The 13760-nt window shown below is 49.3% G+C and overlaps 1 protein-coding gene across 8 annotated transcripts in view; it reads left to right on the forward strand.

The window, feature by feature from the left end:
• Farp2 (FERM, ARH/RhoGEF and pleckstrin domain protein 2) overlaps nt 1–13760 on the forward strand; it is a 106048-nt gene that overhangs the window by 80117 nt on the left and 12171 nt on the right. For all 8 annotated transcript variants that reach the window (XR_012447457.1, XR_002212000.2, XM_074072272.1 and 5 more), the window contains exons 15-18: nt 4360–4449; nt 4824–4957; nt 5519–5585; nt 10634–10871. Coding sequence is in view for 6 of the 8 variants with exons in the window: in XM_074072272.1 (XP_073928373.1) it covers nt 4360–4449; nt 4824–4957; nt 5519–5585; nt 10634–10871 (529 nt within the window). In the remaining 2 variants the exon portion in view is untranslated. The remainder of the gene's footprint in view (nt 1–4359; nt 4450–4823; nt 4958–5518; nt 5586–10633; nt 10872–13760) is intronic.

Below are 13760 nucleotides of genomic sequence, written 5' to 3' on the forward strand. Positions count from 1 at the left end.
ACATGGACCTTTTCAGGACCTTCCAGATCCAAACAGTAGCACTGCTTTAACCTAAATTAACCAAAAAAAAGTATATCCTGTCCAAAACTGATTTCCAGGTTGCCAGGGCCTGTGAGACACTTGAGATTCCTCAGCAGATAGGACGGCACCCATCTGCACAAGGCGTGAGGCAGTCTGTTCCTTCCCTAGGCCCAAGGGTCCCCAGGATCCCACCTTGACTGGCAGCAGCCTCTGAACCAGAAGGTGGGGAGGTGGATGCCAGATGGCTGTCGGAGGAGGCCTGCAGGTGAGGGCTGATCCACTCCCACAACCACAGGACCACAGGCCTCTCCTCTTCAGCACAGCCTGCAGAAGCCCCAGGTGGTCCCTTGGATACTTTCATGTTTGGCAATGAGACTGTTGTCATGTAGATGTCTTCTTATTTATTTATTTATTTTGGAAACTTAACAACAATGTTTATTTCACTCCTTCTTTGGTGTAAGAACAAATACAGCGTTTTAAAAATGTTAGCCCAGTATTTGGTTTGTTGTAATGGGACTGGGTATTTAGGGTTTTTTTGCTTTTTGAGGGTTTGTGTTTTGTTTTTATTTTTTTTGGCAGTACTGGGCTTTGAACTCAGGTCCTTAAGCTTGCTAGTCAGGTGCTCTATCACTTGAGCCATGCCTTCAGTCCAGGAAATCTATGTTTAAAACTAACTTTTACACAAACCCCAGTGCCACAAAAAGGAAAAAAAAAAGTTTTAATTTGTTGCTTACCATATTAAAAAAGGGCCTTGTGCTTGCTAGGCAGCCACTCTACCAGTTGAGCCACACCACCAGCCCCAAGCAGGTGATTCTTTAGGTGCCTTATTCTGAAATGTTGGGCTTATGGTGGCCCAAGAGAGAGGGAGTCTGACAGTCACAATGCACCAGAGGACAGCAGCATGTCCCAGACCCTCTGGGGCAAGGCCACCTTTGGTCCTCATAGAGGTGTGCTCTTGAGGAGATGGTAGGTGGGTCTTCACAGAGGGAGGGTCTTCTGCCACAGCCTTTGGGGACTCTCGGTTCTGGTCTGCCCTCTCCTGCGACTTCTCACAGGAACAACTCTGTGCCATTTCACATGTCTGGGTCTACATAGTAAGACCAGTCTGAAGCATGGGTAGGCTCCCAGGGGGCAGGGACAGCCCTTCCTTCACTGCCCTCAGTCCAGTCCATGTCCAGTCCACCTGGGTCACTAAGCAAACATACGCTTTAGGTCTGGCCTGGAGGTGGTCTCCCACCAGAGTACCCCACTGTGCTGCATTTGTGAGCCAGTGTTCCCAGCAAGGCTGCTGCAGTGTCACAAGAAGCCAGGTCAGAGTCACTGACAACCCCTGCATGGCCTGGCAGCATCTGCTCCTCTCAGCCATGCAGGTGGACATGGGTTAGAGATGTGTGGTGCTCCCATCGGTGCCTCTGCCTGGCGAGGCTCCGTGTGTAAATGGCCACTTGGCTGTGTGTGTAGGCTTGGAGAACCACCTGGCCTCCAAACCCTGTGCAGGTGGTGCTGCCAGCCTATTTCCCTTCTCTCAGGGTCTCCCATGTGATTTTTGAATAGAGCATGGTGAGGACCAACAATATCTAGTAGGTAGGACAGCCAAACGTGCAGAAGTGTCCTTCCATGTTCTTGTGTGAGGCTGAGCACTGGTGACAGATGCTTCCTGTGGTGACAAGTGGCAAACTCACAGAGATAGTGCTCTCATCCCTGACTGTCCCTCTCGCTACCCCTATGTCCCTGACCTGCAGAGAGCTTGCTTGGTGTCGGCATGATCAGGCTGGAAGTTCGGTCAGTGGCTGTTGTGCTTTCTGTCCCCCAACTTGGTTCTCCTTGAGTAATGAGTTGTGGGTCTGGCCTAGGGGACAGCACTTCCCGGTCACTCTGCTTCCTTGCATCCTCTTGTCACCAACAGTGACATCTGTGAAGAGATTTCTCCTCAGCGATATTACTGGGGTGCATCTTGTCCCAGGGGCAAGAAACTGGCCTGGTACTCAGACCTGATTTCTACAGAACTACATGCAGAGCAGGTTGTTGCTTTGGGACCCCATGCAAAGGGGACTGCATCTAAAAGGCCATCTTTCCTGTACTGGACTCTCCCCTGGACCCAAAGCCAATATAGTGTGTGGCAGTAAATGTCCAAAATCCCTGTCCCTCAACTGTGGGGGGCCCTAGGGTTCTTACAGACCACAGACCTGGGCCTCTTAGGGTCAGCTCCCACCCCAAGGAGTTCATGGGGTGAACAAGCCAAGCAGAAATAAGACTTCTTGAAGAGATTTTTCTGAATTTGGATCTGAAAAAGCCATCAACCCCAAAAGAAAAAGTGTGAAGGTTATAAAGGTGACTGAGCTGCTCTGCAGGCAAGGAGGGTCAGCACTCCAGGGACAGTGAGGGGACACTGAGGGGACACACCAAGGGCCAGGGTCGTCACATGGCTGCCCGTCATTTGGGAAGAAGGATGGGAGAAGCTTCATGTGGCTTCTGAGGAAAGGACAGTGGGACCCAGCTCTGAAGGGCTTCAGCGCCACTGGTTCCAGTGGTGCATCTCATGGTGGGTGGAAGGCAATGTGCCTTTGCAGCCAGCGTACGAGTGGGCTTCAGGACATCGAGGTGAGAACACCTCTGTCATCTTTCATCTGCTAGGGGCTTTCCAAGTGTGTCTCAGCCTGTGTGAAACTAAGCTGGGTCACTGGGGAGAAGACATGAGCCCCAAATGTGGGACTCTAGCACAGCCCCCTCCACTGCTTGCTTCTCCTCCTGTGACCTAAAAAGCATGTCTCAGACTCTCGTGGTGCAAACTCAGCCCCTGCTTTTTCTCCCAGAACCCCCACCTTCCCTGTAGTGGTGGTAGCTGGTTGTTCCCTTGGCTCAGGTGAAAGTCTGCTGCCCTCATCCTTGCTGCCTGCATCCCTTGAACATCATGTCACCCAGCACCATCTCACTGGCTGGTGCAGAGCCTCCTGTGCCCTGGCTGCCCCTTCACATCTGCTTGTATCCTGGGGTCCAAGCACATCTCTGGACCCCAAGCACTCCCAAAGCTCTCAGAGGCAGATGGCTCTTTCCACCACTAATCCATCTCATCCCTCTTTTACCACCCCACCTTGCCCTCTGCTCCTTGACCTCTGCCCTGTTTGCTACTCCAAGTGAGGAGTGAGGTTGTAGCCTGCCCCATCCTTCCCAGTCTCTACCCTTTTCCTTGCTCCGCCTGGCCCTCTCCATGGCACTCTTCTGCCATGATTTGAAACTCCCTCATTAACTTTGTGTGTTGTTTCTAGCCTGTCTTCTCTTGGGAGTCTGCCAGCCCAGGGAGTGGCGGGGGGGTGCTTTGATCAAGAGCCTGTCCCAGGTTCCTGCATGGAGCCGCCATGAGCTGCTTCAAGGATTGCATGGTGAACAGACATGGTCTACCTAGAGAAGTCCGGTCTGGGAGTGGAGTGGGTGAGCCACAGGGAGAGAAGGGCTGTGGTTTCTGGCAGATGGGAGAGGAGGGAGAGGCTGACAAGCTGGGGCTCCACAGAGGGCAGATTGTCCAGGGGTCCTGGGTAGGGAGAGACCCTCTGGGGCCAGGACACAATACCCGCAAGGCCCGGGTAAGGCACATGGTTTGCAGGAACGTTGAGTTGTAGAGGTGCAGAGTGCGTCCATTACTGACTTGCTGGCCAGGCACCTGACATCAGGCAGACAGCCCTGGTGGAGCTTAAGGAGCCCCTTGGCCTGCCCCATCTCAGGTACCTCACTGGAGGGTGCAGGGGGAGCTACCAAAAGCCAAGCCAGAGGTCGGGGTTGGGGTCTGCCACCAGGAAGTACATCAGCCAGCCTAGTGCTGACACACACAGAGCACGCACTCATAATTGTAGTGATTTTTGTGAGTTGGTTTTAATTATTTGTAATCTCACACGCTCATATGTACTGTATGCACACAGTTGTAGCTCTCTGTCTGTTAACCAGGTATACCACTGGCAGTGATAGATGAATAATAATTTCATCACCAAACTAATAATAAGCTTCAGCCTTATTTCTATATATTGACATTTGAACAGCAGCAATTCTTTTCTTCAAAAGAATAACATAAGGACTGCAGGTGTGGCTCAAGTGGTAGAGCAGTTGCCCCACCCCCAAAAAAGAGTAACATAAAATGAGAAAAACACATAAGGCAAATATACCTGGGCCTAATTATGACTATGTTTTACTTAGAAGTAAATCCCTTGAGGAATTATGGCTGAAAATCTCATGACAACATTAACTTGAGCAGAAGAAAGCAAATATTACAAACATTTTGAGCTCTTTCTGAACACAAAGAGATGGGACGTCCCCCAGCACACTCATAGCTGTCTCTGCTTCTTTCAGCGCATGCCAGAAGATGAGGCCTATTTCATAGCAAAGGAGATTCTCGCTACAGAACGAACATACCTGAAGGATTTAGAAGTTATTACTGTGGTATGAAACCTACATCCTTGACTACTTTCATTTCCTTAATATGTCTTATATCCAAACATAGAGAGAAGCTCTGTCCTGAAAAATATCTCTTGACAACCACAAGACCTACATGTGTAAATTTTGTTAAATATATCTGCCTTAAGGCACAATGTGTAAGGCAGGTGAGTAAAGCTGGGAATGTATATGATGAAGCTCTCCTAAAATTGCTTTGCTAGATTTGAAAACTGAGTGGTCAGCAAAGAGGATGGCCGGAGAACTGATTTGAGCCATACTCCTAGGCAGTGAGTGGAGGGGAGGGTCTGTGCTGGGTGTCCTGTGGTCTCTCAGTCCCCACTGAAGGCTGTGCCTCCTGTCATGCCATGTTCCTCCCACAGTGGTTCCGTAGTGCAGTGGTCAGGGAGGATGCCATGCCCGCAGCTCTGATGACTCTGCTTTTCTCCAACATCGATCCGATCTACGAGTTCCACAGAGGCTTCCTGCGTGAGGTGGAACAGAGGCTAGCACTCTGGTAACAATGCTGTGTGCTCCATGGCCCCCATTTCCTGTACCCCACACAGGGAGACTCCCACTTCCTAGACACCCCAATATGGGTGGCTCCCATGTCCTAGACCTCCACCGCACACACTGTGACCCCTTGCCTGGGACCCCCATAGAGTCCTGGGCTCTCCTTGGGTGGCCACTACCATTGTCACAATCACTGCTCCCAGGAACTTTCCAGCTTCAGAAACTAATTCAGAAGAACCATTATTTCAAGTATATATGTGAAGTATATTTTAAAATCCTGTGGGAAAGGGTGTAAATGTAACAATAAACTTTATCCATCCTATTCCAGAAAAGAAAAGGACCAAGTTAAAAAGAGATAGACTGCTCCCCTTTTCTTTTAACCTGGTTACCATCTCTTTTGGAGAACTGACAGACGTGATGTTTCTGCCAGGTGGAAGGCCCTCCCACCTCAAAGCAGCCCACCATTCATGTGGCCGTGACAGGGATGGCTAGTCACGCCACCTTCAAACCATGGCGCTTTCCACAGCTTTCATGGTGTCTTGAACCTCTTTTTCCTCTACTCCAGGGAAGGGTCCTCCAGTGATTGTCAACGAATTGGGGACATCCTGCTCAGGAACATGTGTCAGTTAAAGGTAGGACAGGTTGTGTGGTGACCATGCCTAGCACAAAAGGTCTGCATGAAAACACATCTGTTCTCAGAAAAGTACAAAGCATTCCCAAGAAAAGGTTCCTCTCCTAATAGCACTCCCACAACAGGACTCCTGTAGGAAAGGATTCCCTCAGAACAGTGTGCTCCAGAGCAGGGTTCCTTCCCCTCAGACCACAGTTCCCCTCAGAGCAGTGTTCTTCAAAGCAGAGTTCAAAAACAACACACACACACACTCTTCATCTCAAAACAGAATTTCCCTCAGATCAGGGTTCCCTTAAAAACACTGTTCCCCCTAATACAGTTCCTCAAAAAGATCTCCCTGAGAACAAGGTTTCACTTCAGCATTCCTCTCAAAAGAGCATTCCTCAGACCAGAGTTGTCCTAAGAATAACCGTGTTTTCCTAAGAACAGCCTTCCTTTCTAACAATATTCCTCAAAACAGGGTCCCCCTTAGGACCACGTACCTCAGAAAGGGATTCCCCTCAAAATATCTTTTCCTGTTCCCCTCAGAACAGGATTCCCATTAGAATAGTGTTCCCTAAGCAGGATCCCCCAAAACATGTTTCCCTGGATAATACTGTGCCCCACAGAACAATGTCCTTCAGAACCAGGTTTTACTCAGGTCTTTACCCAGAGCATAGTTCCCCTCAGAACAGTGTTCTTCAAAACATGGTTCCCATCTTTTCCTTTGGAGCAGAGTTACCCTCAGAACACAGCACTCCCCTCAAAACAGGGTTCCCTTCAGAGCAGTGTTCTCCTCAGGTCAGTGTTATCTTGACACAGGGATCCCTTTAGAGCCGTGTCCCTTCAGAGCCCTCAGAAAAGCATTCCTCACACAGTGGCTTATCCAGAACACTGTCCCCTCAGAACAGAGTTCCTGAGAACAGTGTTCATCTTGGAACAGCATTCCCTCGAGAGCAGCACTCCCCAGAACAGGACACTCTTCAGAACAGGGTTCATCGCAGAATACCCTTTCCTATAATAGAGTTATCCTCATTGGTAGGGTTCTCTCAGAACAGCATTTCTTAGAGTGTTTCCCCTTCAAAACAGGGTTCTCCTCATATGGATGGTGCTTAAATAGGTTTCCCCTCAGAACAGCATTCCTCTCAGGATAGTATTGCCTCAGAAAATCTGTCTCCTCAGAGCAGGCTTTCCTAAAATAGATTTCTCCTTAGAACAGTGCTCCCCAGCATACATGTCCCTCAGACTAGCGATTTCTAAAACATGTTTTCTTTCGTAACAGGATCCCCAGTACAGAATTCCTCTCAGAACAAGGATCCCTTCAGAACAACAGGACCCCTTCAAAACAGTGTTTCCTAAAACAAAGCTCCCCTCAGAGCAGGGTTCTCTCAGCACCATCACTCTGAGCGCATCCCCCTCAGAGCGTTTCTGTCACATTAGCTTCCCCAGTACAACTTACACTTTTAGAACAGGGTTCTGCAAAGTGGGGCTCCTCTCAGAACAGGATTCCCTCAAACAGCTTTCTCCCCAGAACAACTTCTCCCAAAGCTTGTTTCCCCTCAGAACAGGACTCACTGGACAGGGGCTCCCACCAAGCAGCTCACTGAGAACGTCATCCCTACAGCAGCTTTCTCCTCAGAGTACTTTCTAACAACAGGGCTCCCTCAGATCAGTGTTTCCCTCAGAACAGATTCTACTCAGGACAGGGTTCCCTTCAGAACAGTTTCCTCGGAATACCTTTTCCCAGAGCAGGTTTCCCCACAGAGAACAAGACTCCTCAAAACATCACTCCCAGCCAGGTGCTAATGGCTCATGCCTATAATCCTAGATACTCAGGAGGCAGAGATCAGGAGGATCGCGGTTCAAAGTCGGCACACACAAATAGTTCATGACACCGTCTCTTAAAAAACCCCGCACAAAAAAGGGGCTGGTGGAGTGGATCAAGTGGTAGAGCACCTAGCAAGCATGAGGCCCTGAGTTCAAAACCCAGTTCTTCAAAACAAAACAACAACAACAACAACAAAAAAAACAAAACAGCATTCCCCTCCAGTCAGCACTCAGGGCTTTCAATAGCTTTTCCCTCAGAACGGCATAGTCCTCCAAACACGGTTCCCCTCAGAACAAGGTCATGCTCAGAACAAAAGTCCCCTTCAAAGTAGTGTCCCCTCAGTGTTTCCTGGTACTGCTTGTCCCTCAGAATAGGACCACACACACGGTAGACTGCTGAGAAGGGGTTTCTCCTCAGCAGTGTTCTTCAGAACAGGTTTCGTCTCAGAATATCTTTCCCAAACTAGCCTCCCTCATAATGGCCTTACCATGGGTCCTCTGAACACCTGGTCCCCTCATAATGGCCTTCCTTAACATGGGTCCTCTGAACACCTGGTCCCTCATAATGGCCTTCCTTAACATGGGTCCTCTGAACACCTGGTCCTCTCATAATGGCCTTCCTTACCATGGGTCCTCTGAACACCTGGTTCATAATGGCATTCCTTAACATGGGTCCTCTGAACACCTGGTCCCCTCATAATGGCCTTCCTTACCATGGGTTCCTCTGAACACCTGGTCCCCTCATAATGGCCTTCCTTACCATGGGTTCCTCTGAACACCTGGTCCCCTCATAATGGCCTTCCTTACCATGGGTTCCTCTGAACACCTGGTCCCCTCATAATGGCCTTCCTTACCATGGGTTCCTCTGAACACCTGGTCCCCTCATAATGGCCTTCCTTACCATGGGTTCCTCTGAACACCTGGTCCCTCATAATGGCCTTCCTTACCATGGGTTCCTCTGAACACCTGGTCCCCTCATAATGGCCTTCCTTACCATGGGTTCCTCTGAACACCTGGTCCCCTCATAATGGCCTTCCTTACCATGGGTTCCTCTGAACACCTGGTCCCCTCATAATGGCCTTCCTTACCATGGGTTCCTCTGAACACCTGGTCCCCTCATAATGGCCTTCCTTACCATGGGTTCCTCTGAACACCTGGTCCCCTCATAATGGCCTTCCTTACCATGGGTTCCTCTGAACACCTGGTCCCCTCATAATGGCCTTCCTTACCATGGGTTCCTCTGAACACCTGGTCCCCTCATAATGGCCTTCCTTACCATGGGTTCCTCTGAACACCTGGTCCCCTCATAATGGCCTTCCTTACCATGGGTTCCTCTGAACACCTGGTCCCTCATAATGGCCTTCCTTAACATGGGTTCCTCTGAACACCTGGTTCCCTCATAATGGCCTTCCTTAACATGGGTTCCTCTGAACACCTGGTTCCCTCATAATGGCCTTCCTTAACATGGGTTCCTCTGAACACCTGGTTCCCTCATAATGGCCTTCCTTAACATGGGTTCCTCTGAACACCTGGTTCCCTCATAATGGCATTCCTTAACATGGGTTCCTCTGAACACCTGGTCCCCTCAGAACAGGGTGCCCCACAATACTGTGTGTTTCTTAAGAGCGCTGTTCTCCTCAGAATAGCATTCCCCTCAGAACTTAGTCCCCTGAGATCATGGTTCCCCTCCGGACAGCATTCCTTAGGACAGGATTCCCTTAGAGCAGTTCCCTTCAAGATAGGGTTGCCCAGTCCAGCATTCTCCTCAGCAAAGCATTTCTGTTACACCGGGTTCTCTTTGGAACAGTGTTCCCTAGAACAGGCTCCCCAGAACAATGCTGACTTCAGGACATGACTCCACAGATCATGGTTCCCCCAGAACAGAGTTCCCTGGGATAGGGCTTCCCTGAGAACAGTGTTCCCCTTAAAACAATGGTCCCTTCTGAGCAAAGTTCCCATGGCTGGTGTGGGACTGGCATGGGGTTTGTTTCTGTCTGGACTGCTGGGCTCACAGTTCAGATTTTTAGTTGAGATTTTTAGAGCCCCACAAAGGGAATATATCAAGGAGCATTCAAACAGGGCCTTCTGGATAGCCATAGTCAGCACAGTCAGCACATGGGAGGAGCATGAGATCCCTTCACTAGAACCACCGGTTTCCACATCAGCAGTACAGTCATGCATTCACTGTCTGGGTGTCTTGCTCTTGCTCCACAGCCCTGAGACAGGCCTCTCCTCATGATGTACACAGTTCACCACGTGGCAGCACCAAGGCACAAGCTCCACTGGCATCACTGAGCATTCCTGAGACACTGCTACTGTGGGAACTCTCCAATAACTCCTCCAGCCCTCCCCGTCCCACCTTCCACACAATCCACTGGACTTGGCTATATCCCAAACCTAGAATCCGGAGAGGCTGCTTCTGTTCTGTCTTTCTTTGTTTTGGTGGTACTAGGATTTGAACTCAGGACCTCGAGCTTGCTAGGCAGGTGCTCTACCACTTAAACCACACCTCCACCCACCTGAAGAGTTTCATCCTGTTCAGGTCCCCTTTCCTACCCTGGCACTTTTTTCTATTTTTGAAGCTATGTTGTTATTTAGAAAATTCTGCTTATCCCAAAAGCACTTGTACTAACTTAAAATTGAAATATACACTAATCTGTTCAATCCAACTTACCATACCACATAGGTCATCTTTAATATTCATTAAAACAAATGATTTAATACCAAAACCTAGTAGGTAGGGACTAGTTTAGTCTATTATGTCTGTGTAACACTGAGAATCCCATAACTGAATCCACGTGATGCTCAACTGACACTTCTGGACCAAGCACTGAGCCAGAGAAGAGCTCTAGGGGTTCCTTTAATCCCTGCCCAGTACTCACAGTGTCCCATGAGGCAAGCCAGATTTCATTTGTAAGGAAGGGAGACTACAGAAGTCACGGGGTCAGTCCATGGCAGGTGTGGCAACTACCAACAGTGGTGGAGCCCTGACCCCTGGGGCTGGAATGAAGTGGAGGTCAAGGCAGAATCCAAGACAGGGCAAGATGGAATTCCATGGAGGCTGGCAAGGCTCTGGTTCACTCACATTGGGCCATTTGTCATCATTCTGCCCTGTCCAGGATTTCCAGTTAGTACATAAAGTCTACACTGGGAACTCTGTCCAGTCAGTCAGGCCGCTTCCCCACTGGCCCCCACCCCTGCCACATGTCCTCACCTGAACACTCTCTTTTGGGGCTTCAATAGGAGTTTACCAGCTACTTCCAGAGGCATGACGAGGTCCTGACAGAACTGGAAAAGGCCACCAGGCGCTGTAGGAAGCTGGAGGCAGTGTACAAAGAGTTTGAGCTCCAGAAAGTCTGCTACCTGCCTCTCAACACGTTCCTGCTGAAGCCCATCCAGCGGCTGGCACACTACCGCTTACTGCTGAGCCGGCTGTGTGATCACTACCCACCTGGGCACCGCGACTGTGCCGACTGCCATGGTACATGGGGCCCTGTGCCCTTGCGCCTTGAGGGCTGGGTGGCTTTGATCAACCTGAAGATGGGGCTCCCTCGCCTGGAAAGCACACACTGTGCTAGCTCCACCCCAGAAGGGCCAAGTACCACAGTGGTCAGAGCTGGGTGCTCTTCTTCCTCCCCTCAGCTGTTGGAGGGGAGCAATCCCAGGCCATACCAGATGGTGCCTGTCTTGTTTCATCACCCTCAGGCAAGGCCCTGTCACCCCAGAATCTCAGGAGCATGGAAAAGGACTTGGCCCTGCATGGCCACAGAGTAGGGCACTGGGACCAGGGTGGTCTCCTGCTGCCAGGGTCCTCCACAGCTGCCATGAGTGCACTGGGGGTGGGGTGCATCTTCTGGAGTGACCTGTTTTCTGTGGGTGTTTCCATACCAGAAGACTTAGCCCAAACATTTGGGCCAGGTAGCCTGTTAGAAGTTTCTAACATAGATGGACTTTGTCATTTTTGATTTGTGTTAAATGGAACAATGGAAAAGTCTGAACCTTTTTCATCAACAAGTAGGACTTTTAGTTGCAGCATAAATTTAGTGCAGGAAATTACAGTCTATAAATAAATGTACCAGGGGCTGTTGGAGTGGCTCAAGTGGTAGAGTTCCTACTTAGCAAGTGTGAGGCCCTGAGTTCAAACCCCAGTACCACCAAAAAAAAAAAGATAAAGATAAGTAAATGTACCATTTTCATTAACATGTAGATAATTGGAGTGGTGGCCCATGCATGTACTCCCAACCAGTTGGGAGGCTGAGGCAGGAGGACCACTTGAGCCCAGGAGTTTGCGGCCAACCTGGTGACATAGCAAGACCCTGACTCAAGATATAAACAAATAAAGTAAAAATAGAAATGTAGATGAAAAAATATTTAGCATTTCCTCCTATCTGGTTTCCCAGTCACACGTGAATATAAATACTTTGTTTCTAATAAGCAAGAAACAGAACAGGCTGAGAGCATGGCTCAGGTGGTGGAGTGCCTGTCTAGCAAACGCAAGGCCCTGAGTTCAAACCCCAGAAACAAAATGGATCATATGAAATTGACAGTTCTCTTCTTCATTCTAAATCATGTTTGCTAAAAAGTAAAAGAAAAAAATTATTAAAAACATGTCCAAACATTTTAAGGGAATTGTGGAATAATTATAGCATGTTTAAAACATGTTATAAACCTGGTGCCAGGTGCCAGTGGTTCACACCTGTAATCCTGGCTACTCAGGAGGCAGAGATCAGGAGGATCGCAGTTCAAAGCCAGCCCAGGCAAATAGTTTGCAAGAACCTACCTTGAAAAACCTTTCACAAAAAAAAAAAAAAGGTGGTAGAGTTGCTCAAACCCCAGCATGGCAAATAAAATGTTTCTAGGACTGGCGCATGGCTCAGTGATGGAGCGCTTGTCTGGCAAGCATGAGGTCCTGGGTTCAAACCCCAGTATCATTAAGAAAAAAAGTTTCTCATTGCTAGTCATATCCCACGGTAATAATGGACTCCAGCTGGTGACTGGGGAGGCAACTGTGGATAGTGAGGACCAGGCCAGGTATTGGTCAAGACTAATGTTGTTTGGGAGACCATAGAAGGGTCACCATTCCTTATGACATGTCAAGTTCCTTTTCAGTATAACCTGCTTCACAGGCCAGTGCAAAAACCAGGTGAGGTGACATTTCGGAAAGGGCCTTATAAATTGCTAGTGCAGCATGATATTGCTATAGCCTCAGCTTCAGAACTCAGACATGTCTGGGGAGCTGCCACTGTCCAGGCAACAAAACACCTTCTCAGCCAACCTTCCCACCAACACCCACCATAAGTAAAACAGGCTGTCAAGAAAGGGCCCTGTTGGAAGAGGACCATTGGTGTACAGATGTTACCAGCCCCCTTGGACTTTCCAGGAACTTGAACTCTCTTGGACAGGCAGCCTTGTATTTTTGCTTATCCTTTGTGCTTGGTTTTGTTTTGAGACAGGGTCTCACTCTGTAGCCCATGCTGTCCTGGAGCTATTGGTCTTCCTGCCTCTACTGCCCAAGCGCTGTATCCTTCATTTGAATAAGGGTCTCCCAAGGGCAGTGCCTGACCCTGGCTAGGTGTGTTGACCCATTATCATCACACACTTGCTCTGTCTGTTGCTATCAGCTCTGGGGAAGATACTGAGGAGGCACAGGTGAGGGCATGGTGCCTTATGTCTATAGTTCTAGCTATTTGAGAGGCTGAGATCAGGAAGATTGAAGTTCGAGGCCAGCCCAGACAAAAAGTTCTCAAGACCTCATCTCAACCAATAAAAGTTGGGCACAGACAGGTGCTGGTGGCTCACTGCTATAATCCCAGCTACTCAGGAGGCAGAGATCAGGAGGATCACAGTTTGAAGCAAGCCTGGGCAAATAATTCATGAGAACCTATCTTGAAAAACCTTTCACAAAAGTAGGGCTGGTGGAGTGGCTTAAGGTGAAGGCCCTGAGTTCAAGCCCCAGTACTGCAAAAAAAAAAAAAAAAAGTTGTACATGGCAGCACACACCTGTCATCTCAGCTACAGGGGAAGCTTAGGTAGGAGGATTGTGGTCCACGCTGGCCTGGGCATAAATAGCAAGACCCTATTCGAAAAATAACTAAAGCAAAAAGGGCTGAGGATATGGCCTAAGTGATAGAACACCTGCCTAGCAAGCCCAAGACCTTGAGTTCAAACCCCAGAACTCTTCCTGCCTCCCCCAAAGAATATCAGCCTGCCATCCGGTCTGAAATGTGCCCAACTTACCAAGGCAGCCCAAGGCAAAGTGGAGGCCATGCAGCAGCCCAGGTCTCAGCCCTGCATGTGTGGACAGGGTATCAGAGAGAAAGGCAGTGCTGCGTGCCATTACAGGAGGCAAGCCTCTGCCCAGCAGGACACC

This window comes from Castor canadensis, chromosome 4 (genome assembly GCF_047511655.1).
Source record: "Castor canadensis chromosome 4, mCasCan1.hap1v2, whole genome shotgun sequence".
In the NCBI taxonomy this organism is placed as follows: Eukaryota; Metazoa; Chordata; class Mammalia; order Rodentia; family Castoridae; genus Castor; species Castor canadensis.